The 15,490-nt window shown below is 48.6% G+C and overlaps 2 protein-coding genes across 5 annotated transcripts; both read right to left on the bottom strand.

The window, feature by feature from the left end:
- Positions 1-1,310: 1,310 nt before the first annotated feature.
- Sf3b4 (splicing factor 3b subunit 4) lies at positions 1,311-5,993 on the bottom strand. The gene is made up of 6 exons (XM_004853946.4): positions 5,855-5,993; positions 5,090-5,218; positions 4,298-4,840; positions 3,803-4,009; positions 1,944-2,117; positions 1,311-1,765 (listed from the first exon to the last, which is right to left on the bottom strand). Exons 1-6 carry the CDS (start codon positions 5,886-5,888, stop codon positions 1,578-1,580), a joined length of 1,275 nt encoding a protein of 424 aa, XP_004854003.1. The 5' UTR covers positions 5,889-5,993; the 3' UTR covers positions 1,311-1,577.
- A 721-nt stretch (positions 5,994-6,714) lies between these two features.
- Mtmr11 (myotubularin related protein 11) lies at positions 6,715-14,667 on the bottom strand. 4 transcript variants are annotated; one of them, XM_004853947.4, is made up of 17 exons: positions 14,146-14,447; positions 13,744-13,834; positions 13,263-13,384; positions 12,828-12,888; positions 12,544-12,686; positions 12,075-12,153; positions 11,826-11,961; positions 11,495-11,582; positions 11,259-11,347; positions 11,051-11,175; positions 10,320-10,386; positions 10,046-10,116; positions 9,351-9,517; positions 8,898-9,071; positions 8,392-8,574; positions 7,669-7,962; positions 6,715-7,381 (listed from the first exon to the last, which is right to left on the bottom strand). In XM_004853947.4, the coding sequence occupies exons 1-17, from the start codon at positions 14,209-14,211 to the stop codon at positions 7,235-7,237; spliced, it is 2,103 nt and encodes a 700-aa protein (XP_004854004.4). In that variant the 5' UTR covers positions 14,212-14,447; the 3' UTR covers positions 6,715-7,234. The 4 variants fall into 4 exon arrangements, with proteins under 4 accessions (XP_004854004.4, XP_087069502.1, XP_087069500.1 ...); XM_087213376.1 differs by having other exon boundaries at positions 13,744-13,958; XM_087213374.1 differs by lacking the exon at positions 13,744-13,834 and having other exon boundaries at positions 14,146-14,662.
- Positions 14,668-15,490: the final 823 nt, after the last annotated feature.

Below are 15,490 nucleotides of genomic sequence, written 5' to 3' on the forward strand. Positions count from 1 at the left end.
ATTACTACTTTTTGAGACAAAGTCTTGCTAAACTGGCCAGATTGGGATCAAAATTGCAGTCTTCTTGCTTCAGCTTCCCAGTGCTGGGATTACAGGTAAGCCACCACGCCCAGCTACCCTTCCTTTATGATTAAATTCAGACACCACTTTTTTCCTGGAAGTTCTCCTAAACTTTCATGCCAGGTTAGATGCCTTTCTTCCCACTCTGAAAATAGTTTCAATAACATTTTATGCATTTTATACTTTGTTTTCTTTTTTTTTTGGTACTGGGGATCCCCTCCCCTCAGTGCTATGGTAATGGAGCCCAGGCTACTTCAAACTCCAGGTGATCCTCCTGCCTCAGCCTCCCAAGTGATGGGATTACAGGCATGTGCCACCACACCCAGTTAGCTTTCCATTTATTGACATAAGCAAATACACATATGTGCTGACCCTCAGGTGAGGTAGCACACTATACATATTATTTTCATTTAATATAACCCAGAGATCTCTCCACAACAGTATGCGGTGATGGCGAACCTTTTAGAGCTTTCAATGATAGGTGTCATAAGTTCACCACCACTGGCATAAAGAATCTTTTTTTTTTTTGGTGCTGAGGATTGAACGCATGACCTGATACATAGTAAGCATACTCTAGCACTCAGGTACACCCCCAGCTCTTTATCATTTTTCTCATAGTTGCATAGTACCATACTATGTGGATTTACCAATATATTCAACCAACCCTTTCCTGATGAGCATGTAAGTTGTTTCCAATCTACTATTATTTCAAACGGGCGGGGGGGGGGGCAGTGCTGCAATGAAACTTCATACATATTACTTCATATTTTTGCCAGTATCTCTAGGTACTTTACCTCTGTTTTAATGTCTCGCCTGCATGTTAAAAGCCATAAGACAAGCTCTATATAATCAAACAAGTACTCTAGTGTAAACAGAGATCAGCCACTCCAGTAGCACATTACAGAATAGGCCTTAAAATGTATATACTAGCTGAGCAGTGACATATGCCCTGTAATTCCAACTGTTCAGAAGGCAAGTGGATCACAAGCTCAAGATCTCCTGGGGCACCTTACCAAGTCCCTGACTCAAAATTTAAAAAAAATAAAAACAGCTGGATCCCCAGCTGGTAAAGTGCCCCAGGGTTTTTTCCCAAAAATCACCATAAATAAATAAATACCCTTGCTCCTTTTTTTTTGGTACCAGGGATCAAACTCAGGTCCTTGCGCTCCTTGCTCCTTCCTTACCTTATTGTTCCTACCAATACCCTGACATCTCTTCTTAAAAATTACTAAAGAAAACACCAAAAAGAATAAACAAAGAGTATAGTTTTATTTTCTCTGGGCACTTTCAAAACACTTAGGATGAAAATAAAAAAGACAAAGAAAAATCTCCTGTGAAGAAATTTACATTAAAAAGAGGAGGTTGGGCAAGGACAAGTCCCCAGTACCCCCAAAAAAAAGAGGAGGTGGGGGAGGCTGAGAGAGATTTGTGCCTTAGCCACAAGGAGCTACAACAACTCTGACTGGTCCGAGGAATCACAAAGATGCTAGGGGAATATGAGGAAAGAAAATGAGAATCTACTGAGGGAGAGGGCCCCGGAGTGGGCCACGAGGAGGAACAGGAGGCCGGGGAGTAGGTCTGGGTGGAGGCAGGGGTCCCCGCTGGTAGCCATAGGGAGGGGGTCGTGGAGGCCCAGTATATCCGTGTGGGGGCATCAGTGGAGGAGGCCCTCGCATACCATGTGGAGGCATAGGACCTGGGTGACCTGCATGAACAGAGAGAAAAGTTAGTACAAGTGAGAAACAGGAGATAACTGATACTGGGAGAGACGACAGGGAGCCAGGGAGAAGGAATACAAAAGGTAAAAAAAAAAAAAAAGTGCACAGGACAAGGGATGTGCGAAGAAAGCTGAGACTCCATATGAGACGAAGGAGGCCACTCACCCATGGGAGATCCAAATGGAGGCCCTCGGGGGGGCATGCCCATGGGAGGAGGTCCAGGGTGAGGCATTCCAGGTGGCGGCCGGGGCGGTGGCTGTCCCCCAGAGCCTGGAGGCCCAGCATGGGGATGTCCTAAGCCATGGGGGCCATGGTGGGCCAGCTGCATCTGAGACATCCCTGTGAAAATAACACAGAGGGCCAGGGATTTAGCTCAGTGGTTCTGGTGCCTGCCTCGCTCGCAAGTGCAAGGTCCAGAGTTCGATCCCCAGTACCAAAGAAGAAAAGAACACAGAGGCAGGAAAGGAGACAGAGGAAAACAGAGAAGAGGGCAAAGACAATGAAGAAAGGAAGAAACCAAAATGACAAAAAAGTGACATTTGCCCTATCCTTGACCCCTCCCCACAGCACAAACCGACCATGCAGGAAACCAACTCCTCACCCACCTCACTTGCTATGATTTAGGCACTGTAACGGTGATATGAAAGCGTGCTAACAAGTACAGGGATTGGCTTGCTGTTGACAAAATTAGAGAAGGTAGGAGAAACTACTTGAGCAAAGATAATCCTAAAGGATGAATAAGAATTCTTCAGGAAGAAAGTGGGAACAGACCATCCCAGGCAGAAAGATTGGGATGTGCAACTCACAGGTGTGTCAAACAGCACTATGTATTCCAGAAAATATGAGCAACCCTGTGATGAGGAGCAACACGCACTTATGGGAGTAATGGGCAGGGTCATGAAAAGCTCTTTCTGCTTCAGTAATTTGTTTGGGTTTTACTCTATAAATAAAAGGAAGCAAGAGAAGAATTTCAAGAAAGAATGTGAACATCTATCTTAGAAAAACTATTCTGCTGAAGTAAATAAACTGGTGTCAAAATGAAAGATTACTATAATAAATCAAGTGCGGAATAATGAGAAAATAGCCTGAATGAGGGACTGACAATGGGTAGGTGCCAGGGAAATAAATCTTGGTATGCAGAGTAGAAGGACAGGGAATAGTCAAACTCCCAAGCTTATGAATTGTGCACCTGAAAACAAAGACTATTAGAGGAAGAACAGGTTTGAAAGAGAAGATCAAAGCACCAGGATTATGAGTCTGGCTTGTTAATAACCATGGACTAGAAGGGAGGCTGAGACAGGAGGATCACAAGTTTCAGCCCAGCTTGGGCAACTTGGTGAGACCCTGTCTCAATAAATAAATAAAGGGCTGAGGATGTAGCTCAGTGGCCTGTGTCTGCCTGGCAAGCACAAGGTCCTGAGTTTGATTCCCAGTACCAGAAAAAAAGATAAATAAATAAAAAGGGCCAGTGCAAAGCCCCTGCTTCAGTCCCTAGTACAAGAAAAAAAATTGCCACAGAATACAGAAAGAGATCCAGATCACATCAATATCTACATAATTAAAGCTATGGTTTCATACTGAAAAAGAGAACCAAGCAAAAAATCTAAGCACAAGCAGAGAAAAATATCAAAGGTAGCTGAGACTGAGTCAGAGAGGGGTAGCGAATCCAGAAAAACAAGCAAAAGACCAGAATTTCAAATAGAAAGACATGGCTAATTTCAAGTACAGGAGAAGTTAAATCAGATAAGGAACAGAAGTGTCCCCTAGATTTGGCAGTTGACTCACTGGAGTGGAACCAGATGAGATAATGAAAGTAAAAGTCAAGGAAACAAAAAGTAGAACATTCAGACTACTCTTCAGAAAAAGACAGTGTGCAAGTATACAAAGTAAAGCATTTTGGGACTGTTCAAAGGAAAGGAGAGCTCCGGGTTTGTTATCCTCGGGGAACAAAGGGGACTAGGATGAGCAGTGACACAGCCCCTCTAGCAAGCTTATCACCCCCTTTCCCAGCAAAGAACACCTACCTGGATGGGGCATCCCAGCTGGTGGGAAGGGGTGAGGATGCGAATGTCCATGACCAGGATGCCCGGCCCCTGGGGTTCCTGCTGATGGGGGACCATGTCCTCCAGCCCCAGGAGGCATAGGTGGTGGGGGCATAGCTGGCGGTATTCCAGGTGGGAGCGCTCCGGGAGGTGGTACTGGCGGTGGGAAGGAGCCAGGAGGTGGCATGCCTATGTAGAAAATGAAAAGAAGGAAGATTTTATGGTAATAAAGATAGAAGGGCTTGAAAGCACCTGTCTCAATCTGGCGTCTGTGGGCAGGGTGAGTTCTTTACCCTCCTGCCAGTACTCTAAATGGTCAAGTTCCAAAAGAAATGCAACAATTTTCTTCACCACTATCTCACTCCATTCCCCTCTCTCATCAATCATTGCCTCAGTGTCCCACTCTCTCAGGGTTTTTTCTTCCTCCTCTTCCCCTCCAACAGCTTAGACAAAGATATTCTGAACCACACACTTTACCTGGTGGAGGAAGCCCAGATCCCAGTGATGATACTACAGGATTGGGGGCAGAAGGTGGAGGGGGTGCATCGGCGAACAACTGATGAGGCCGGTCAGCCTGAGAGAGCGGGTTCTGGGCTGCCAGAAGTCGTTCAGCTGCTGAGCCATGGCGCTCACCCTTAGAGTCCTTCTTGAAGGCATAAGACACAGTGATAGGGCGATTACAGAGGTACTGCCCATTCATGGCCTCAATGGCTGCATCCGAAGCATCAAACGAAGCAAAATTAATAAAGGCATAACCTTTGGAGTTGCCTGTGTCAGGGTCCCTCATAATCTTGGGTGTTTGTAAGATGACCCCAAAGGCGCTGAAAGTATCATAAAGCAGCTTCTCATCAATCTCTGGGTCCAGGTTCCCAATAAAAATGTTGGCCCCTACATCCAGGTTTTTGTTATGAGCTGATGCTTTGTTCACTCTTATTGGCTTCCCATAGAGTTTGATCATGTTCATAATTTTAATGGCATAATCAGCATCTTCCTCACTCAAGAATTCAACAAAGCCATAGCCTGGAGAAATGGAGAAGGGAAGGTTAACAACTCAAATGAAGAGAGTCAAAATGGGGCATAAGCCATCCACCCTCGAATCTTAAAGAACATGAAGCTTAAAAGAAAGAAATCCTTCACGAACTCTGAACCCAAGCTCAAGGGAAAGAAATCTTTATGTTGCCCATTCCAAAACAGTTGTGAATACTGTCAGGACTTTTCAGGAGCTTTTGTCCCCTAAATATACAAATTCACTTCTTGCCATGTACTCACCTTGGTGCTGGCCAGTAACTCTATCCTTTGGCATATGGGTGTTGACGACTGGCCCAGCCTGGAGAAAGAGTTCCCACAGCAGTGGTTCACTAACCTTCTCGTCAAGGCCCCCCACATACACAGTGGCATCTCGAGGGAGGGAAGAAAAGAGGGAGGCAGATGGTTAGGGTAGGGGTGAATATATGACAGAAACGAAAGAGGTGATGGGAACATGCAGACAGAATCCAGGCAGGGGAATTGGGGGTAGGGATGGGGTAGGGGGAAAAAAGAAAAAGAAAACTCGTTAGATTAAGCATATAAAACTTCCTAGGAGGGCCGGGGATTTAGCTCAGTGGTTTCGACGTCTGCTGCACAAGGGCAAGGACCCGAGTTCGATCCCCGGTACCCAAAAAAAAAAAGTTAAAAAACAAAATAAAACAAAAATAAAAGACAAATAACTTTAAAAAAAAAAAAAAACTTCCTAGGACCTAGAGAATCTTCTAAAAATATAATTTATGTTCTGCTGCAGATTTTGTCTGCTGTGGGTATTTCCTTTGTCTTGTTTGCTTTTCAGTGGGCAAAAAGAAGGGGATTGGTCCTAGAAGCATCATCACACATACAGGCCTCAGCCTGCACCCAGCCACCTCGCCCCCAGTAACCGCGGGGGTGGGTCGGCCTCGCGCCTGCCCAGGGCTCCGGTCTCCCCAGCTGACAGAAATGCTGCTGGCCCTAGTCAGGGCATTTTGGCTCCCCGAGGTCCATTCAGGGCTCGTCTCCTCCAGTTACCTTGATTCCGTTCAGAGATCGGCCCTGCAGCCATGACGAAAAAGGTCCCGCCGTCTCCAAGTGGCAGCTCCGCCCTCTGACCTGTTACTACTTCCGCTTCCGGGGCGAAGGGTGGGAATTGGGTGGGGCCGTAGGGGGAGGGGCCGGAAGCGGGTGCGGCCATTTTAGGAGTCCCTGGAACCAAGTACCTCAGGAGTTTTCGCTTTGGTCGTGCGACCCATCTCAGTGTTGAGGGTGGGACTGAAATTCAGACCCCCGTTAAGGCAGTGCTAAGATGTTACGGAATTTTACTTCTCATAAAAATGTAAATCCAAAAGCTAAAAGAACAGAATTTTTTCTTTAATTTTGCTACCAACAAATCCTTGGTAGCAAGTGATCCTTCTTTTGCTACCCAGAAGAGAGAGGGTGTGTGGAGGATACCCCCAACCTGTGGACTCCGCTGCCTTCGGCCCCACAGCCCTAGTTTGGGCCCCAGGTATTTTATTTTCCCGCAAGGGAGTAGGTGCGCAGTGTCTGAGCTGGAGTGACGTCTGAAGTCGCCTCGTCGCGAGTGCATAGCGGGAGGGAATCAGGTTCCATGACGGGGTGTGACCAAGGATCATGGGTGTTTGCAGTTGAAGCTCAGAGCCCCAACCTCCAGAACACATCTACAGGGATGTTTCAATATGCTTTTGTTCCATGAGATACAGGAAAGAAAACCCTTTTTCTAAACTGCATGTGAATTCTGCAGCGCCTCGCCTGCCCAGTTCCCATATTTCTGTGGCAGTAATATGAGGTGCTTCTTTTACTCCCGGAGCCCAAATTATTCTATGGCACCTAGGATTCTTTATTTAATCCCAATAAGCAATGCCAGAAAAATGTAGAATTACTGTGGTTTAATGAACTCCTTAAATAGAAATGCCACTACAAAAATACACAGTAGGAGGAGAGGGTGTCTCCCATATCTACCTCATTCCCACAGAAAAGTGTAAAGGAAAAAATAGAACTGGAATTAAGGCAGCAGCAGGAAGGGGTGAGAATGAGGTCTCTAGGCCATCTTTTGGGGATTAGGAACAACAGTATTTGCTGATCTCATGATTTAACAGCATGGTCCAAAAGAAATGGGATTGCCCCAGAAAAAATGGCAATTATATTCCAGATAGTTTTTGTCTAATTCTTCAAATCACAGGAAACAAAAATATCTTTAGGAATGAAAAACAGAAGAGCTGGAGATTAGCACCACCATCTCCTGTGGAAACCAAGTCTATTAAGTGTGCTTGCTTAAGACCTGGAATGTGAAAAGTGAGGCAGCACAGCCAAATATGCAGAAGTACAGGATTACATAGAACCCTTCCTCACCCCAGATCCCCTTCGACCCTGCCTTTGAGCCCACCAGCAGTGTCAGCGTGATTGGGGGAGAATGGTATTTGGATCTCTTTTTTTGGAATGATCTTCAGAAGATATTCTTGGTGTCCATTTTCTTAATAGCTCCTGGAGGTGGGATAGCTCATCCTGGAGACCAGCGATTGTGGGAGCTGAGAGGCCCATCTGGGGATGAGACAAAGGGCAGGTCTAGCTTTCTGCTTCTGTTATCTGTCTACTACTTATGGTGTCTTTAATGTTCTTTCCCCTCCCAGCTATGCTCTAAAGTCTGCTGAATCTAAGCCACAAGCAGTTTTTCTCACTTCTTACGCTCCCAAACCTATCCAGTTGGATAACAGCAGGAACAGTACTTCACTTCCCAATCCTCCCAGCCACCTGTCTTTCCAGCTCTGTTCTTCTAGTTCAGTGGTCAAGCCCCTTGTCCCACTCCCAATTCCTGTCTTCCTTCTTACCTGGACTTCAGGCCTTCCCCTCAGGTAGCAGCGTCTCCAGAGCCTGACCTGGGGTCCCAGATATCCAGGCAGCAGTAGCCCTGGAGGTAAAGGGCAGGCTCCCCAGTGTGAGGGGAGTCCCCACTCCTGGTCAGCTAGGCTTTCAGGGGAGATAGCAGGACGAGGGAGCCATCGAGAAGAGACTGCCAGCAGGGAGGGACTGTCTCGCCAAGGACAGAGCTGATTCAGGGGGGTTAGTGCCCCTCTAGAGAAGAGCCACACAGAATTGGGAGGTCCAGGAACCATGAGGCTTGGCTAAAGGGGAAAGGGATGTCAACTGGCAATTGAAAAACCAGATAAGCCCAGTTTCCCCATTCTAGGTCACAGAGGTGTCCAGCTGCCATCCACTCGTTGCACTAGTGACTAAAACTACAGGCCTCCCCCACAGAACTCAACTCTCTTCATTAGGCTTCAACTAGACCTCAGGGCTGATGGAAGTTGATTTTAGAGAAACTCGTAAAATGTGGACATGAGACTAATAAAAGGAAACAAGGAAGACAAAAAGGATGTCCTCTGCCTTTCTAGGACTTCCGTCTTCCTGGTGATAGTCAGGGACTATTAAGTGACAGCTGTACAAGAGGAGTGAGGTACTTTCCCTGAGGAATTCAGACACTGTGTCTCTACCTGCTAGCAGTATGAGCCTGTGGGAAAGTCAAGAGCATTTAGTAAGTTTAGACATCTCACCTGCTGTCTAGGGAACCAGGAATCTGGGTAATGTTCTGGGGCATAGCCAGGATTATGGAATTGTAGTATCTGCTCATTGCTGTAGCGTAAATCCCAGTCCCAGACAGAGAGCTGCAAGTTAACAGAGTTCCCAGCTGGGGGCTGGGAGTACTCTGGGGTGTAAACTTGTGTATAAGAGTTAAACTGGGTAGAGGAAGCAAGAAAAATGATGGTTAAACAAAAATTATATATAATCCGTCCAGATCTAGAGACAATTCATGAAATTCTAATCTATTTCAGGCATCAACTATTGAGCAAAAGTTTCTTTCTTTTTTTTTTTTTTGGTACCGGAGATCGAACTCGGGTCCTTCTGCTTGCGAGGCAGGCAGTGGAACCACTGAGCTAAATCCCTGGCCTGGCAAAAGTCTAATTCAGAGAGTAAGCATTACCTTACCCCTGCCTACTCATAGACCTCACTTTTCATAAAATACATCAATGGGAAAAAATGAAAAGTAGAAGTCACTGACCTGGGCACTCTGCTTCCCACGCTCCCAAGGAGTATTTCTCAGGAAGGTAAGGGTATCAGGAACCCTGACACTGTCATGAAGAGCAAGAAGGAAAAACTCAGAGAATTCAAACTCTGCTGGGAACTGCTGGAGGAGCTGCCAGACACAGTCAAGGAAGAGAAGAAACACTGGGGCCTGAGAAGAGAGAAATTTAGAGATTGGAGGGATCATGGAAATATAAAGAGGAAGGATAATGGAGACACAGGGAAGGGGGCACTAAAGAAGTCAGGGAAGGAAAGTCTAAACCAAAGGTCGTAGGGGCTCTCGGGCCTTCACTCAGCTGGGTCTTCAAGCTCAGCCTGACTTTGGGACCTTCTGACCCAATTTCCCTCCTGTGGACTCTGCTATGCACTTTTCTCGTCCCCCTTACTTCTTTAGTAATGCCCCCCACCAGGCCCTCCAGATGGTTCTCACCTCTTCACTGGCCCCAGTTCCCCCGAAGCGGGTCAGGAAGGGGTGTCCAGCTGCCACCCATTCTCGCTGCACTAGTGATTGGAAGCCAAACAGCGTTCGGGCTTCAGGGGCTGAAAGCAGCTGGACGAGCGAAGAGAGGAGGCCATTGAGATCACGATCACCGCGTTCTGGGTGACAAAGAGGAAGAAGGGACAAAGAAGGGAGGTCCAAGAAACTAGAGAGGAGAGAGGAAGAAGAAACATGGCAAGGAGAAGTGAGGGGCATAGAGGGAGAAGTCAGGGTGGGCAGGGTTAAGAGGGTATGTAGAAGTGAAGAGAAAACAAAGAGCTTGAATGATTCACTTCATAGACTCCACATAGCCTGAAATACCCAGCTTCACATGTAAGACGCAGAATCACCCCTTAAACCAGCTTCCATAGCACCCTTCCCACCCAGCGCTGGCACTTGTGCACTGAGGGAAGGGTGGGCAGAGGGGTGAGAATATCCTAGCCTCAGGGAGAACAAAGAGGGGCAGACAGAGGGGGTTTTGCAGGGAGAAGAGTTACAGCTCATGGGTAGTTCCTAGTAACAGGAGAGGAGGTGCTAGCACTAAGAGAGGACAGGGAGCCTTACAAATCTCGCTCCCTGAACAGAATCCACTTATGTGGGTAAAGGAAAAAGGCAAGGAATGGGACAGGCTGACCCAAGGAACTCACCTTGAAGTACTACACAACGAACCCTGGATGTCACTAAAACTGAAATGTCACTGGCCTTACGAAGACAAAACCTGAAGGGGCAAGTAAGGAAGAAGGGGATGAATGCTAAGCCTGGGAGAAAGGAATAACAGGCTGGAACAGAGGTAGACTCCGAAATCCTGCCCCTTCAAGAAGCAGCAGTCTTGGGAATCTGAGAAGTGTTTGTTGAAGGCCGCTCAGGAGTCCATATTAGCAGAAGGTTGGGAAGCTGGAATTACAGCTGGGAGAGGAGTACCTGACGTAGTCCAACCACCGTGTTCCTTCCAAGGCAGAAAGCCACTTATCCTCGGACACAGCAGAGTCTGGCAGAGTGGAGGGAGCAGAAGGGCAAAGAACTCAGAACTTGGGATTCAGGTCTATAGCCTGATGGGTTAAGGATAAGCCAGGTTGTGGTTAGCTGAGGCTGAGGGTGGGAATGAAAAGTAAATGGCCATGAGGTTTGTAAAATTTATTTATGTTTATGTTTATGGGGCTGGGGATGTAGCTTAGGGGTAGAGTACTTGCCTAGCAAGTGCAAGGCCTTAGGTTCACTTCCCAGCACTATCAAAAAAAAAAAAAGACAAAGGTGATAGCTGCTCATTGTAAATAATGAGATTTATTGTACATGTAAGATGGGTGAATTTTATAAAATTTCATAAAGCTGTTTTTTAAACAGAGTGAGTTGGACCCAGCAGACAGGCAATCAGTAAATCTGTAGGACATAGGAGTTGGGTGTGGTAGAACATGCCTATAAACCCAGCACTCCAGAAGGCTGAGGCATGAGGATCCCAAGTAAGCGACCGTACCTCAAAAAATAAAATGGGTCGAGGATGTAGCTCTGTCCAAAGGTGTAATCCCTAGTACTAGGGGAAAACAACACAACAAAAAACAACTGCAGATTGCTGGGCTAAAGGATTACTCATCAATAGCAGACAAAAGGATGAAGGTCAGCAGCCTGAGGGGCGACAGGCCAGAGGTTCTTCTCACCAGGCAGGCAGAGGGCCCTCAGCTTCAGGTGAGCAAGCTGCACATCTGCAAGGCTAGGCAGCTCATCCATCGTGTCTACCAGGACAACATCAGAGTGTCCAGCCTGGAGCATTGACTCCACTGCTCTGGAGGAGGAAGAGTCAGAAATGAGGGGAAGGAGCCGGCCCTGAGCACCTAACCCTGGAGGCTTCTGGCCAAGCCCCCTTACCTAATATCCTCCTTGTTAGGGTCACTGGCTGTATAGAAGCCTCCACAGCGGAGAAGATCACTGCCCCCAGGGTGATGCCAGGACAGGCGCTTCAGATATGGGAGAAGAGGGTCACTGTGGGAAACTAGCGCCAAGCTACCCTGGCCTCCACGATGAACTCACAGGGATCCCCACTCCAGTGTCCCCAGGTCCTCCCATGCCCCATCCCCAGCCATTACCCTAACCCTTATACTAACCGGTCCACGGCCCTGATGGAAGTGGCCAAATGCTCTCCTGACCTCGCTGTCCAGAGTTCTGTTAGGGACCCAGAAGTAACGGGGGAGGCTGTGAAATTGAGAAGAATGTCACAGCTTGGCTCAGTGACCATGTTAAAATGTAAAGCTGTTAATACAAGGAATCTGCTTTGGAGATCTGAGGGATCTCAGGTTTGGAGAGCAAAGAGGTAACAAGGCTAGCTTCATAGATGTACTGGGGGCGGGAGTCTATGGGAAGTCCTAGTTTTAGAGGATCAGGGAATTATGGGACAGTGGAGAGGGCAGCAGGTGTTGAGGTGGACTGGGAGATCACCTGGTAGCTATGTCGAACCTCTCATTGACGGTGCTGACCCTCCAGCCTCTGGCTCCCTGTTTCTTCCGCTCAGTTTCCCAGTCTTCTAATGTCTCCAACAGAGGTACAGGTGGTTTTCTGGAGCCAGAACCCTGGGCTGGGCAGAAGTGAAGCACAGAGGAGGAAGAGGAACCAGAGGCAGCTTCTTACCTCTTGTCTTCACTAGCCCCTACTTTTCACTCTCTCCTTACCCTAAAGCACCTCACTCACCAGCCTTCCTCTGAGTTATCCCCGCATACTGCTGGGTTTGACTGCTCTGAGCTCTGGCTTGGACAATGGCCATGCTCACCTGTAGAAGAAAGCACATCCCATCCTTTTTTTTTAGGCCAAAGAAGTGAAAAGGAAATGGAGGCTATATGTCCCTCCATGGCTTTACCACCAACAGAGAAGAGCAACAAAACCAGTCCAAAGAAGGGAGCACCCACAGATCATGGGGACTGGGATCAGAACAAAATTAGAGCCACAGAGTCATAAAATTAAATTCTGGGAAGAATTTTAGGAATACTATCATCCAACCCTTCGCATTTTTCAGAGGCACAAACCTGCCAGCAGTCACACTGCAGGTAACTGGCAGAGCCAGGCTAGAATTCAGGCCAGGATGGGAGAGAGGAATTGCCAGGAAGAGGACCCCCCAAAAGTTCTGAGGAGAAGAGTTATCTTCAGGTTCAGAGCCCCTTACCTGAAAGGCCTGAGGTTCTAATCCTCCAGCCTCAAAACCAACCCTGAGCAGTCGGAAGTCTCGGCCATGAATCAGAATCTCCTCAGGGATAAACTTAAGCTGTGACCCTGGACGGAGGAGCTGAACTCGTGACAAGCCACTCACTGAAGTCAAGATTAGAGAGCTGTGTGACCATATGGTCTCTCTGGGAGGCTCTTCCAGCTCATCCCACCCAGCCCTTGGCTTTCTTCTGAGCAGAAGACAGAGAGAGGTTCCAATGCCCTCTGCTAACCCTGAAGACTTACCAGCGTCTAATCGCCCAATGTTGCCCAAGGCAAAATCATATTCGCTGCTCAGGGGAGTGTCCTAGAGGAAGCATATGAAGATGACACAGATCTGAAATAACCCTGCTTTCTCTGCCTTGATGGCCCCACCCCCCACTAGGGAGCAGCTCCCCTAAAAATAACACACCCCTCTTTTTTTAGACAGGGTTTTGCTGTTGTAGCTCAGGCTGGCCTTGAGCTCACTATGTAGTCCAGGCTGGCCTTGAACTCTTGGCGATCCTCCTGCCTCAGCCTCCCAAGTGCTAGGAGCACAGGAGTGCACACCACACCTGGTTTAAATATAATCCCCTTTGACTCTAATGCATTCCAAAGACAGCCCTTTACCCTGTTGTCTACATCTACCTAGACTCCTGTACCCATTTCACTCTGTCTTATCTATGGCCCTAGCCATCTCACCTGACTCCGCTGCCATCCACAGGGCCAGAAGGTGACCCTGAAGTTGGTGCATATCAGGGTTCCAGGCAATTCAGGGTCCAGTCCTTTCCTCAGCCCTGGGGCCCATGCTAGTATCTGCTCCCCTAAGGAAGAAAGGAAGCCAGGTTATGACTCCCCAGTGCTGCCCATACACCCATTCCTCTGAGACAAGGATATAGAGAAGGAAGATAAAATCCTTCCCTAAACCCATAAGTTTGAGGAAAAAGAATTTTTTTTTAAACCTCTGTAACCAGAATAGAAAATAGAATGGAGCCTGACATATAGTAGACATTCAATTATTGAATAAATGAGAAAAGGGCCAACAGGGTCAAGAAAAGGGAGGCAACAGTAAGGTCCAAAGCCTCAGCCAGGCCTGGAGAGAGAAGCAAGGGCTGTCTTTAGCGACGCCAGGAAACAGTTGGGGTGGGTGAATTTGGAGGCTTTCAGGAGGTCAGATCATTACCTGGGAAGCATCCAGAGGCCAGGCAGCTGCCAGGCTGACGACTCCTGAGCTCCGGCATCCTGCGTCCCCCGAGGGACGTGGGCCCAGAGAGCTGAGGGGGGCGTAGCTGTGACCCCAGGCCAACCGGCCTGGGTCTGGGATTCCCTCAGCAGCCCCCTTGAGAGGCCCACACTCAGACTCCAGGGAAACGGATCTGTGTCCTGGGGAGCTGGGCACTAGGGCAGGCAGGCGCCGAAGGGAGGGGCTGGTTAATGGGTAATGAGACCCGAACTTGAGGCCGAGGAGCTCCACGGGCAAGCTCCACGAGCAGACACACCCGCCTCCTCTAGATCTTCCCTTCCCCTCCGGAGCTACAGCATCCCCATGCATCCCCGCTCCGGCCCCCAGATTCCTTCTCCTTACCCCTATCTCTGGCTCCTCCTTCCGGGGGGCAATGTTGAAACTCTGGCCCCGGCCCCCCCACCACATTTCTCTGGCTCCATCCGGGGATGGAGCAGTAAGGGTAGGAAACCTTAAGGATGCTCAGTCCCTCTGGGAAGGAGCTGAATATTACAGTTGAGAAAAGGGAGATTAAAGAGAGAGGGGCAGGTGGGAGGACACGAGAGGAAGAAGCATTTGCGGTGCACGGAGCACAGTTTGGGGGTCTTTTGAAAGGTGTGACCAGCCCAGCCGGAGTAGTCTCCTCGGAAACTTCGGACGACTCTGGAGAGGGCGGAGAGCTGCCCAGCCCCTTAAAGGCGAATACACACAATCTTGGAAAAGTAGAAAGCATATGGAGACGCTTCAGAAAGAGGAGGAAAAGGAACATAGAAGAAAATCCGTACTCCCTCGTTTATCCCAATCTCACAGCCTACTCTCTTCCTGTCATGGGTATTGGAGACTGAGGGGGACAGTAATAACTGATTTTTGTGTGCGTGACAGAATCTCAGGGTGTAGTTCAGGCAGCTCTTAAACTATGTAGCCCAGGCTGGCCTCGAACTGGCAGCGATCCATCCTCCAGCCTCAGCCACCCGAGTGCTCGATTACAGGCGTGCACCACCACGGGGAGTAACACTGATTATTAAACTGGAATAACGGACTGGAACTGCCTCTCCGGACTTACAGTAATGACTTCCTTACCCTCTTACCCTGGGAAGCTCTGTACGTGTGCGTGTCCTCGTGTTTTAAAGGAGGAGGTGCAGTAGAAATGCAAAGTAGTTCAGCTCTCTTAACTGCCTCTCCCGATACACCTACCAAAAGTGGTTGAGAAGGGGAAGTAAATGGGAACTGGACCCAAGATTCTGGGAGGTTCAGGAATTGGGGGAGGAAGCTGGTCAAAGTCTAGCTGTCCTCCTCCAGAGCGAGGTGTGCCGGGGAGGGGGAGAGGCTGAGCGGGCCCCGAGCAGCCGCGGCACAGGCCCGCTTGTGCGCATGTCTCGGATGAGGCCGGGAGCGCGGGAGGACCAGCCTTTAACCTGTCCGGCCGAGCACAGCACGCTGGGTTCGCCTCCTCCTCCCACCCAGCCCACCGTTGGGTGACCCCACCCCTCGAGCGCGGACACCAGATCTCCAAATGAATGATTCATGTTCCCTCTCTTCATGTCCTTGATCACAACCCCCTTCCTCACCTCTGCAACCCAAGAAGCAAAGATGGGGGCGGGAGTGGAAGGCAAGTAAAAGAGGCGCAGCCCTGGATGACTTGGGGGCAGCAATGCAAAAATCTATGTTTAGGCATGAAAAAGACAGGAAATAAAATACCAAATGAGAT

Source organism: Heterocephalus glaber, unplaced genomic scaffold, assembly GCF_053883595.1.
Source record: "Heterocephalus glaber isolate CG9 unplaced genomic scaffold, H.glaber_assembly_v1.0 deba00001442, whole genome shotgun sequence".
Taxonomy (NCBI): Eukaryota; Metazoa; Chordata; class Mammalia; order Rodentia; family Bathyergidae; genus Heterocephalus; species Heterocephalus glaber.